This window comes from Tenrec ecaudatus, chromosome 10 (genome assembly GCF_050624435.1).
Source record: "Tenrec ecaudatus isolate mTenEca1 chromosome 10, mTenEca1.hap1, whole genome shotgun sequence".
In the NCBI taxonomy this organism is placed as follows: Eukaryota; Metazoa; Chordata; class Mammalia; order Afrosoricida; family Tenrecidae; genus Tenrec; species Tenrec ecaudatus.
The window spans coordinates 157,815,079-157,827,044 of NC_134539.1; the positions used below are offsets into that span (position 1 = coordinate 157,815,079).

Consider the following 11,966-nt stretch of genomic DNA (forward strand, 5'->3'; position numbering starts at 1 on the left):
CCCCTAGGGACAGGGTAGCCCATGTGGAGGCTCAGCCCTCAGGGAGGAGGTTCTCCAGGAAAGGACTGTCCACTCTGCCCCATCTGTATAGCAGCCTGGGCCCCAGTCACACAGATATTCAGGGGTCAAAGGGGCAGTCACCTGGGGACCTGCCCCCCCCCCTTGCAGGCACAGAGCCCTCCCCAGCCCTGCTGGTGTCCAGCACCTGTCGGAGAAGCAAGAAAGTGTCCAGCGAGGCACCCCCACCCAGTGAGAACCCCACCCCCAGCCTGTCCCCCAAGGTGCATGATGGCTCTGAAGCCCCCAAGACACCCGGAAAGAAATCCGTGGCCAAAGACCGAGCCGGTAGGTTACCTGCAGGGGTTGGGGGTGGCTCGCCCAGCGTGGGCCAGGCTGATGGTACCTGACGCCTACCCCACCCCCAACTCCCAGGCAAAGCCGACCTCCTCACCTCAGGTGCCAAACCCTCCGCGGGCGTCACGGAGCACTTCCTGGGCCGCGGCGCCGGTCCCCTGCTGAGCTGGTCGGCCCTGCCGCAGACCAAGCGCAAGGCGGCAGGGGCGGCGGTGGCAGCAAAAGGACCGGGCGCCCTGCACAGCCTCTTCCAGCTCAACGGCAGCGCCAAGAAGCTGCGCGCCCGCGACGCGCTCTTCCCCATGCACAGCCTGGCCGCTCCCGTCTTCGGGAACAGCTTCCGCGCCGCCTCCTTCAGCAGCCTGGCCAGCTCCTACGCGCCCTTCGGCGGCGGGCCCGGGCCCGGCCTGCCCGGTGGCGCCCACAAGCTGCTGCGGGCCAAGAAGGCTGAGGCCGAGAAGGGCGCGCGGCGGCGAGCGGGCGCCGAGTTCTTGGTCAAGCTGGACCACGAGGGCGTGACCTCGCCCAAGAACAAGGCCTGCAGGGCGCTGTTGATGGGCACCAAGGAGCTGGCGCCCAAGCCGGGCCGGGCCCTGCCCGCGCCCAGCTACGCGCACCCAGCGCTGGTGGGCAAGGACAAGAAGGGGCGGGCCCCTGTCCACCCGCTGCCCATGGGGCTGGCGCTGCGCAAGTATGCGGCGGGCCAGGCCGAGTACCCGCTGCCCTGCGACAGTGACTGCCCCAGCTCGTACTCGGACGAGGACGAGGACGCCCCCGGGCTGGCAGCCGGCGTGCCCTCGCGCTTCCTCACCCGCCTGTCCGTGTCCTCCTCATCGTCCGGCTCCTCCACCTCCTCGTCGTCCGGCTCCGTGTCCACCTCCAGCCTCTGCTCCTCGGACAACGAGGAATCCTCCTGTAGCTCCGACGACGACGACAACGCCCTGCTGCTGCAGACCTGCCTCACACACCCCGTGCCCGCCCTGCTGGCCCAGCCCGACGCCCTGCGCCCCAAGGGGGGCGGACCCCACGTGCACGCGCAGCGCTGCTTCCTGTCCCGGGCTGCGGGCACAGGCGGGGTCGCGGGCGCGGGCTCCAGCAGCGGCAAATCGAAGCTCAAGCGCAAGGAGGCTCTGAGCTTCTCCAAAGAGCTTTCTCGGAGGCCCCGGCTGCCGTCCGTGGAAAACCGGCCAAAGATCTCAACCTTCCTGCCCGCCCGGCAGCTCTGGAAGTGGTCGGGGAACCCCACGCAGGTAGGGGTACCCTCCCTCTCTCCAGATTCCAGGGTACTAGGGTGGGGTGTGGGTAACTTCTCCACTGGCCCAACTGCAGGCGGTAAAAGCTCACGGAATGAACACCTCCAACCCAAGTACCCAGAGCACTAAGTCTGGGGGACTTGTCCCGGCCACCCTTTGTCCCCAATCTGTGCCCTCATCCCCTCGGGTTCCGCACTGCCCCAGCATCTTCCCGTCCACGGGCACGCAGGCAGCCCGGCTCCTGCACACAGCCCAGCTGCCAGCACTTCTGCACGGGCCTGTGTCCTGGGTCAGGCTGCAGCAGAGCCTGTCCACCTCCCGCTTCCCTGGACAAGCACCCTCCCCTGGGCCCATGGCTCATGCATGTGCGTGCACGCGCACACACACAGAGCACACAGGCAGACAGGGCACACAGGGGCACACATCTGGCCCAGGGTACCCCTGCCCTGACCCCCCTAACCCCTGGTCCCTGCAGAGGCGGGGCATGAAGGGAAAGGCCCGCAAGCTGTTCTACAAGGCCATCGTCCGCGGCAAAGACACCCTGTGTGTGGGGGACTGCGCCGTCTTCCTGTCGGCCGGCCGCCCCAACCTGCCCTACATCGGCCGCATTGAGAGCATGTGGGAGTCCTGGGGGGGCAACATGGTGGTCCGAGTCAAGTGGTTCTACCACCCGGAGGAGACCAGGCTGGGCAAACGGCAGAGCGACGGCAAGGTAAGGCCTGGCACCCTCTCGCTGACCCTGCTCAGTGGGTGGTGGTGTCACCTTGGGGTCCCGCGCAGGGATGTGGGCACAGCTGGCGGGAGTTCACCGTCCGCCCCCTCCCCCCAGAACGCGCTGTACCAGTCCCCTCACGAGGACGAAAACGACGTTCAGACCATCTCGCACAAGTGCCAGGTGGTGGGCCGTGAGCAGTACGAGCAGATGACCCGGGGCCACAAGCGCCCCGACCGGCAGGACCTCTACTACCTGGCAGGCACCTACGACCCCACCACAGGGCGGCTCGTCAGTGCCGACGGTGTGCCCATCCTGTGCTGACCGTGGCCCACTGGCCGCCTCCCTCCATTGGCAGCCCCGCCCAAGACCCCGGCTTGTCGGTTGCTATTTCCCTGAGAGAGTGAGCTCTTTGGCATCGGAATCCAGTCCCATCCCATCCGTGGCAGGGGGTGAGCTGAGGGTGACCTGGGGACCCGGGCTCCCCAAGCCTGCCGGGCCTGTGGGGTACCCTCTGCCCCGTTTCCCCCTGCATTGGCGGTTCACGAGATTGGAATCCAAGCCATATTTCCCTAGTACCTCCGACTGTCTCCCGCTGCCGTGGAGCAGAGCAGAGATCAGGTGTATTGTCTATTTATTATTTCTCTCTGTAAATAGTGTATTTCTTTGGGGAAGTTTTATGGAGGAAAAAAAAGTGGAAAAGGTTTTTCCACACACATGTGACGAGAGAGTGAGAGTGTGTGTGTGTGTGTGTGTGTGTGTGTGTGTGCATGCGTGTCAGGGTTTTGTTGTGGGGGGGTCTTTGAAAATGCACTGTTCTTCAGCCTGGCTGGAATGTGGACTGGCCTCCTGTGCTGGAGCCCCAACCCTTGGAGAGGGGTCCCCCATGAGCAGGGGATGGGACCCCAGGCTCACACTCTCATGGGTGGGGTGCTGGTGGGACGGGAGTCACGCGCCCAAGTATTTCCTTTTCCTCTGTCTAGGGGAGGGGGGGCTGGGGGCAGGGGCGCACACCCTGGGAAGGCGAGTGGCTTCAGGTGTGAGTGAACCTCGTTGGTGGCCCCCGCCCCCAGTATGTCGGCAGCCATACGTATCTTACCTCGGTTCTAAAAAAACAAGCGAACAAACATTTTCCAAGTGTCCGTCTGTCCAGAGTGATGTTTGACTTGATTCCCTGAGTCCAGTCGCAAACAGAGCCCACCTCCGGGGGCCCGTGGAGGGGGTATAAAACCCCTCCACTCAGCAGGGACAGGGGCTTGTCACCCCACTCTGTCCCTTCCTACTGTCCAACCCCTCCCCCGTGAGAGCACCTATCACCCCTACCTCCAACCTGTGCTTCTCAAGCTGCAGGGTGGGGAGAGGGACGGCGGGAGCTCCCTCATGGGGCTGAGAAGGAGGGTGCCAACGGGTTCCTCCTCGGCTTACCGAGCTCAGGTCTCCACCCTGTGCCCCTCTACCCACCATGGACCCCCCGCCCCCTTGCCCCCAAAGCCTCAATGAGAAGCTCAGGGCCCTAGTGACAAAGGGCCAGGAGGAGAGAGTAAAACTGTGGGCTGGCCGTGCTGCCCACTGTGACTCTGTCCTTGTCCCTGACTACCCCCCAAGAAACCCCCCCTACCTGTCTAGAGACCAGCCCTGTGCTGGCAGTGGTCTCAGGGCCTTAACTGGGGGTGTAGTCCCCAGCCACGCCGCCCCTGAAAAACATGTCTCGCTCCCCTTCTCCCACGGCCCTAGAGGGACAGGGAGGGCAGAGCCACCTCACCCACCCTCTGGCTGGACCACACAGCAAAGCTGAAGGTCCAGAGACCACCCGACTCATTCAGGCTCCCCACCATACAAGCGTGCCCGCAGTGGTACCTTGCCCCCAACTCAAACCTCTGTCCCCCACCTCACCTCCCCCCACAGGTCAGCAGTCCACCTGGGTCCCCACTACTGTCCCACCCCTGCAGGCCCTCCCCTGAACCTGCCCCAGTGCAATATGTCATTCCCGGGGTCTGGGAACGGGGGAGGGCTTGGGGAGAAGCTCGCTGTGTGTGCAAGACCCTGGGAGCCCAGAAGTCCCTTGTTAGGGGCTCCCCACTTTCTGCTGCCCTCATCCTCCGTCTGTGTGTGTGGAAGGTGCACTCCCCCCACCCCCACAATTGGTTCTTGTAAATGTGTAAGTAAGATGAAGGTTAGAATTTTTTTTCAATGTAAACACTAAAAACAAAAACACACAAAGGTTTTATGAACAGCAGACTCTATGTAAAGGCATTTTAGTATTAAATTTTTTATTGATAACTTGCTGGAGAATAAATATATGGACTATTGTACAGCCTCTAGTGGTTGGTATTATGACTGCCTGGTGGGCACTGCCAGGGCCTGGGAGCCAGGAGTGGTTCCCAAATCAGGAGCCTGGCTGGGAGCCCTCCCAGGTGTCTGGCTTGGGCCTCTGCACCCTGCCTGACCCGCAGCAGAGTGGAGCCTCTCAGGGTCCAGGAGAGGGGCACGTGGCTAGCCTGGGTTTGGAGGCCCTAAGCCCAGCTTTCAGGACTCCCCTCTGCGGTCGAAGGTCCCTTTTCCAAAAGACTCCCTCCCTCCTACAGCTGCCCAGAAGACCCTGGGCCTCCTGGAGGAGGGAATCTAGGGGGACCCAGGGCTGGGCCTTGGCGGCTGCGGAGCCCCAAGAGTTAAAAACACAAGCCCGCACTTTGATCAAGACAAAGGAGCCATTACGTGAACCGCTGTTGCAAGATGAACGCCAGCGCGGGGCCGCGATCAATAAAAGTGATGTTTTATCAGGTAGAAATGACGGCCGGCTGGTCCCAATTCGTTTCTAATACCGGCAGCCAATGGGGACGGGGCTGTAATTGTTCACTGGGGGCGGGGCGCCGGCAGGGCACGTGACGGGCGGGGCCCGGGGTCTGCGTGACCACTGAGGAAGTGGACTCGACTCGCAGCCCTCGGGGAGGGCCTGCGCCCCAGGAACGCTCGGCTTCGCCACCCAGCTGCACCCATCGCCTCCCCAGGGTCTCTTCCGGAAGCCAGAGGGCCCACCCAGGCTGCCCGTCCCTAGGCACTGCTCAGAGCATGATGGTGACCACGCGCTCTGGGCCCAGGTGGGCAGCCTGACTGGCGGGCCAATGCTCAGGGGTCAGGGCGCAGCTGGGGCGCGGGTGGGTGGGGGCACAGAAAATCCTTAATGCCCAGGCCTTGAATCACCCGCCTCCACAGAGAAATGCCATCCGTCAGTCCTTCCCCTACCTGCCAGGCTGACCCCCTGGTGAGAAGGGCCGAAGCCCCAGGGAGCCTGCGCGTGGTTTCTGTACATAGGCAGATGCTGCCCCTACCAGGGGAGGCGCACCTGGAGCGCCCGCAGCTGCGCGCTCCGCATCTTCGCACGAAGGAACGTGAGAACGCAGGCAGCCGGTAGCCGCCTGAACAAACCGAACGGCTCCCGAGTCACTGAGGTCTCAGGGGAGAGGCGTTCAGATGGGGGTGGACTCACCCAAAGCATCCTTCCCGCTGCTCCAGGGACCTGAGCCCCTGTGTTGAAAGGGTCTGGAGGCCCCCTGGCGAGTCCTGGTCTCCAGGAAGGAGACCTGAAAGCCACCCTTTCCGTCTGGCAGTCTCGGGCAGACCCTCGCCCTTGTCTCCAAATCCCTTTCCTGCCTGAGGACAGGCTCTGTGGCAGGGAATATTTTTGTGCTGGAGGCCACACTGACGGCCAGCATGCTTTTACCACGGCCCTCAATGCCCATCTAAGCCTGGCTGCCCCAGGACCCATGTGGAGCCCCTCTGCCCCTGGAGCGGGGGCTAGTGAAGCCTAGCTGGCCAGAGACTGGAAGTGAGCAGGGGGGACCCTGCCAGGAGGGTGGGGTGGATACAGTCAGCAGGGACCTTGGTCACTGGACCTCAGATGGCCACAGCCAGGCTCCCACGGGACCTCTGGTCACATCACCAGGCCAGGTGGCATAGCCGTCTTTACACTACCACCACCACCAGGCTCTAGGAATGGGCATGGCACCAGGCTGAACCAATCAGGGTCTGCTCCCAGGATGCCCAGGAGCAAAGGGGGCCTTGGGGAGCCATTCAGCTGTGGAGAGACGGGGTGTCGAAGAGCCATGCTCCCCACTGGGTTCCCAACTTGGGCCCCAGTCAAGCCTGCTCCCACCCCCACCCCCCTGCACTGGCTGCCTTTGTAGAAATAGATCACCAGCCCTTTCTACTGAGGCGCCTTCTTCAAGATTCTCACCCACGCCATGCACCTGTGCATCTGCTCAGTCCAGGCCCCACCTGGATGGGGTGATCTTGAAAGGCAATGTCCCCTGACAGAAACAAGTGTGGAGGAGGGCAAAGCAGCTTCTGAAGGTCCTAGTCCCAGAGCAATGGCCCCTTCTGGGTCAGCAGAAGAACCTCAGGGGTGACCCCTCCTCCCCAGGGGGGTAGAGCTCTCGAGCAGACATGCGGCCACTGCCAAGGTCTAGGCGGTGGCTTACAGGACAATCCTGGGGACCTGAGGGCCAGTGACAGACTGAGACTAGTACCAAGAAAGTGTAGCAGACATCCTGGACGCGGAGTTGAGCTCTCCCTGGGATGGTCTCCCAAAGCTGGGCTGGGGGGACCAAAAGGTATGTGGAGTCCACCCCGCACTAAGGAAAGCATACCTCTTCATTGGCACAACATGTCCATACTTTGGAATCGTGGGAACAAATGTGAAGATGGCTGTGGGGTGACCACGTGTGGGTGGACACCTTCTGTTCATGTCTGTGGGACCCCCTCCCTGGAGGGCCATGGTTCTGTCCTCTTGGGGTAAGCGAGGGCCCAGGCTGGACGGTCACAGTGCCCTGGCCCTGGGAAGCCCTCCCCTGAGACTCCATCTCCGGACACAGGGGTAACTGCTCTCTCGCTGGGAAGCCAAGTTGTGTCTGGGTCATGTTCTTATCTCTCTGCATGGTCTCATTGTCCCTCAGGGGACAGGCAGGCCTGCAGTGGAGACAAACACGAATGGACAGAGAGGGGACAAGAACCCTGGTGCCCAGACCTACCAGGAAGATGTCCTCAACGCTCTGTGAAGCTTCACAGAGCAGGAAACAGGCTCTCACCAGCTGTTGGTCCCCCCACAACAGCTCAGCAGTCCACCCTGGCAGCTGGGCCCCAGGCCAGCCCAGTAAATGCCCGAGCACAGTGCAACCAATAGAGTAGGAAAAGCAGGGCGTTCTGGGCATCCACCTCCCCGAAGCCCACCCCAAAGGCTTCTGGGAGGAGCTGGAGTGGGCGTGGCCCATGAGCAGAGCCCTAGTTAACTGTGACAGCCCACTGAGGAGGGGCAGAGCTGGCATGTAGGACAAGGCACGTGGAGGCTGCCCCCACGTGCGTGAGGGGTGTATGCCAGCAGTATTCACCAGCATTTGCCTGCAGATCGGAGGACAGAAAAGACCCTTCGGCTCCTGAGCCCACCTCTTTCCCGCTCTCTGCCCACCTGGGTCCCCACTTGGCCTGCTGGGTTCCACTGTGCCAGCCTTGGTCAACGAGGGCCCTGGGGGGAGGAGTGTCTCATCGGGGAGGATGCCAAGAGCTCATGGTCATTCAAGCCCTGACCAGGCAGGGGATGTTCTGGAAGTTCTCCGGAGCTCTGCTTCCCTTGGCAGGCTCCTGCCTGTGGAAGTGGGGTGAGAAAGGGTGTCTCAGATGACTGATGGTGGAGGGGTGAGCTACTCTGCCCTGCGGATAGGCATCTAGTGGGGACACAGGCCTTCAGCGAGGACAGAGCTCCCTGGGGCCTCATCTGCCTTCAGCATTGCCACCTCATTTCCAGTTACAGGGTGGGGGGCGCACAGACTGTACTGCCCCCGATATCCATCTTCCTTTTCTCTCCTGCATAATCACACCTGGGGTTTTTAACCGGGCATGTGACCCTCCAGGATCCAGGAGGACAGTCACATCACCCAGCTTCCCTGGCAGCGAGATGCAGCCGTGGGACTGAGTTCTGCTCAGCGGGAGGTGAACGGCCGTGCCCTGTGCAGTGACATGCGTGCTTACCACAGTGGCTGTGGAGCGTAGCCGTGATGGCTGGAGGGTGAGCAACCACCTTGGATCATGAAGACAGTGGAACAACGAGACACAGGAGCCTGACTTCTTGATCACATAGGGCCGGGTGTCGTGTGGCCAACCCTGTTCTGGAAGCGGCGAGTAAGGCAGAAATAAAGGCCCCGCTTGCTTGTGCCACCCCGTTACTGCGGGGCTTCTGTTCAGATTCAACTCATGCTAACTGCGGCCCTGAGCACGGTCAGTCCACTCCCAGTCCCAGGGCTCTCCTTTCATTGCCCCGTCTGCCCCTCCCAACCTACTCCATCTCACACCACTGCCCCCATCATCTGGAGCTCCTGTCAGCCCTGTCTCTGGGTCTGTCACTGCCAGGCCAGGCCCTCTCACAGCCAGGAGCATTCAGAGCAGCCTGTAATTAAGTATTTTCTGTGGGCTTCTCTTATTCTCTTTCCCCTTGTCCCCACTGTCATTACTGGGAGGGCAGGGCCTGACTGACCTAAGCTTTCACCACCACACTCCCAGCACCCAGCAGATGCCCCACAAACCCTCAGCCACCGAGTCTCATAGTGGGGACTGTATAGACGGCGCCCCTTCTCCTCAGTCGTCCACTCTGCTGCTCCCCTCCTTTCTGCCCTGCCCTGCCCCCAGTGACCCACCACCTCTGACTTCCCGCTGGAGTTCAAAGTCCCAGGGCTCCCAGTGGGGGTTGGCCACCTTTCCTTTCCTGGGCGGGTGTCAAAGCCAAGGCTGGAAGTCAGAGCCCACTCCTGCAGTGGCTCGTGCTGTTCAGAGAGGAAAAGGACAGCGTTGCTGCCACTGTGGGGAGACAGCCCCGCCCCCTCCCAGCAGACAGGCTCTGTAGCAGGCACGCACCCGCCAAGGTACAGTGAAGATCGGACAAGATCGGTCTGTGTGTGCAGCCTGGAGCAGAGGACACTGGGGTCTGGCTGGGAGGGAAGGTGACCTGGCTCAAAAACTTAGCATAAGGGCCCCTCCACCCACTTGCCGGTGGCCATCCTGTGGTATTGCATGTTGTGCTGTGATGATGGGATGGACACCAGCAGGATGGCCCAGGGTGGACAGGTTTCAGCAGCACTTTCAGAGTAAGAGACCAGGAAGGGTGGGGTCAGCAGGAAGACCTCATAGAGAGAGGAACCCTAGGGGTTGGAAGGGGATTAGGAGGGCACAGCTTGAAGCTGCCTTTCCTGTGGCCACTGTGACCCCTCCCCCCCTTGGACAGTGATTGAGGGTAATCCCTCACCCAGGGAACTGAGGGCGGCCTGGTCCTGCTGTGTGTCCGACCATGGAGCGTGATGTCCGGCATTTCCCTTGGCTGGTTTTCAGAATTGATCCCTAGCCTTTCTTCCTAGTCTCTCAGTTTGGAGGCTCTGCTGGCTGCAGCAGCAGTGACCAGCAGGCCTCGCCTCCCTGACAGATCGTGGCGGCTGCGCAGGGTACACAGGGGAACAGGACCCAGGTGCATGGCGGGAATTCTACCCCTGAAGGGACCACATCTTTTACTCACCTCAAAAGTGCCTGCCCCACACAGACACCCTGGCCCTGCTCTGCCAGCCCGTCTCACCCTTGCCCTCCAGGTCTGGGGTGCCAACAGGTCCTTATACTGCTGCTCTGGGTCCCCGCTGCCATCTCCTGCCATGTTCAGTGCTCCTCAGATCCCCCGAAGGTGTCAGGCCAGATGATGGACAGGCCCCAGCTGCCCCGCCCCACCCCTTGCCCCCATTCCTTCCACCTGCCCTGTTACAGCCCTCTGGGGACTCAGGGATGGTGACCAAGCTGGGGCCAGCCCCCCAGAAGAGTGCCCAGAGCCTCCACCCTAACCTGTTGGCAGCTGTCCAATCAATGAGGGCAGCCACAAAACCACCAGCCACCTCCACAAGGCCACCAACATCCCAAACAACCTAGGGTAAGGATGCTGGCTGAGTCCTCCCAGAAGCTGGGGGGGGGGGGTGTCCTTGAGGGAGTGGCCAGGGTGAGGCCTGAGGGCGGCAATAGCTCGGGAATAGGGGGGGGGGCAGGAAGGGGGCCCTCCAGGTGTTGAGATAGCAAAAGGATCTTCAGGGTGGCGAAGCAGTGTGAGGACAATAGGCACGGGCCCTCGGGGTGAGAAGAGGACAGAGCGGGTACATTTGGAGGCCGAACAGGGCGCCTCGGGATGGGGTGGGCAGCGTGGGGACCCTCGAGGTGGGAAGGGCGGCGTGGGAATCCTCCAGCCGGCGGGGGCGGCCGGGGCGCGCGCCCGAAGAGCCAGGTGGCCTGCAGGTCCCCGCCCGCTCCCCGCCGCCCCACGTGGGGCCTCCCCGGCTCGCAGTCCCGGGGCCGGATTGGTCGCCGCACAACCAACCAGCGAGCATCGGCGACAGCGCGCGCTCTTATTGGCCGCGGCGGGCGGCCCGGGGGAGGGGCGGCGGGGCTTCCTTTTGTTCTTTGCACCGGGCGCCGAGGGCCCCGCGCTGCCCCTCCACGGACGCCCCCCTGGAACCAGGCTGGGGCTGGGCAGTCTGTCCCCCGCGAGCCACCGACGCGGTGGACTTCCCCCCGGGTCGCCTGCCCTTGCCCGCGGCCGCCCGGCCTGGGCGGCGCATCCCGGGCGGGGCGGGCTGGGGGCGCGATCCCTTCCCTTCGGGCCTTCTCCATCCCCAGCCCCCCCACCAGGTCCTGACTTTGAACGACCCCTACGTCCCCGTCTCGCATTTCCCCGCCCTCAAATGATGGCGCTTCCCTTTCTAAAATGCAGCGATTTGCCCGAGAAGGGGCAGCGGCATCCCGGTGTTACCGAACCCAGGCCTGTTCCAGATAGCGGTCCCTTCCCTAGAGGCTGGCCAGCCTTCCTGGGAGCTCCCTGCCCCAAGGCCAGTTGTACAAGAGCGCCTTGACTCACCCTGCCCCAATGGCCCCCCTCTCCTGCCACAGACACGCTGTTATGCAGTGGTGTCCACAGCCCTCGGGAGTCGGGGTATGGGGGCCTGGGCCGCCACCACCTCCCCCAGTAAGGTTGGAACCTCCTGCTCCAGGCCAATCCCAGTGGGCAGAGGGTACAACTTCCCCCAGTCACTAGCTCTCTCGGCTGGTGACTGCACGGCACCCCAGGGGACAGGGACAGGTCCCTGTGAGGCTGACATCTGTGTGGTGGCTTTACTGTAGAACAAATTGAATCAATTAAGCCCCACGGGGTGAGGGAGAAAGCAGAAAAGCTGCGGGGTGAGGGTATCCTACCCACTGGCGGGCAAGGGGAAGCCCCTCTCCCCAGCTGTCTGGCAGAAAGTACGCCTGTGTGGACCCAAAGCCCTGGACACTTAGGGCTGGAAGCCTGCCCTGTCTTGTGACACACACACACCCCTGCCCCAGGCCCATCTCTGCATCTGGGGTGCAGGTCTCCCTGGGAACTCAGCCTCTGCCCTTTGACTCTTTGCGGCACCCATCACCCCAGCCCCTTCCAGGGCATTAAGTGTTTTCCTTATAGAAACAGGGCAAGAGGCCTGAGGAGCCAATGAAGGGTAACAACAAGGACACCTGGCACCTACCTGGAGCAGAAGCAGTCCCACCTGTGACTAAGAGTGACCCAGCTGCCAGCTGACCAAAGCAGCAGCTGAGGCACTCCT

The 11,966-nt window shown here is 62.5% G+C and overlaps 1 protein-coding gene across 3 annotated transcripts in view; it reads left to right on the top strand.

Moving 5' to 3' along the window:
• Positions 1 to 4,630, top strand: part of BAHCC1 (BAH domain and coiled-coil containing 1) — a 55,374-nt gene extending 50,744 nt beyond the window's left edge. For all 3 annotated transcript variants that reach the window (XM_075562346.1, XM_075562347.1, XM_075562345.1), the window contains exons 25-28: positions 169 to 345; positions 433 to 1,604; positions 2,083 to 2,319; positions 2,437 to 4,630. In XM_075562346.1, the coding sequence (XP_075418461.1) occupies positions 169 to 345; positions 433 to 1,604; positions 2,083 to 2,319; positions 2,437 to 2,643 (1,793 nt within the window). In that variant the 3' untranslated portion in view covers positions 2,644 to 4,630. The remainder of the gene's footprint in view (positions 1 to 168; positions 346 to 432; positions 1,605 to 2,082; positions 2,320 to 2,436) is intronic.
• The last annotated feature ends 7,336 nt before the right edge of the window (positions 4,631 to 11,966 follow it).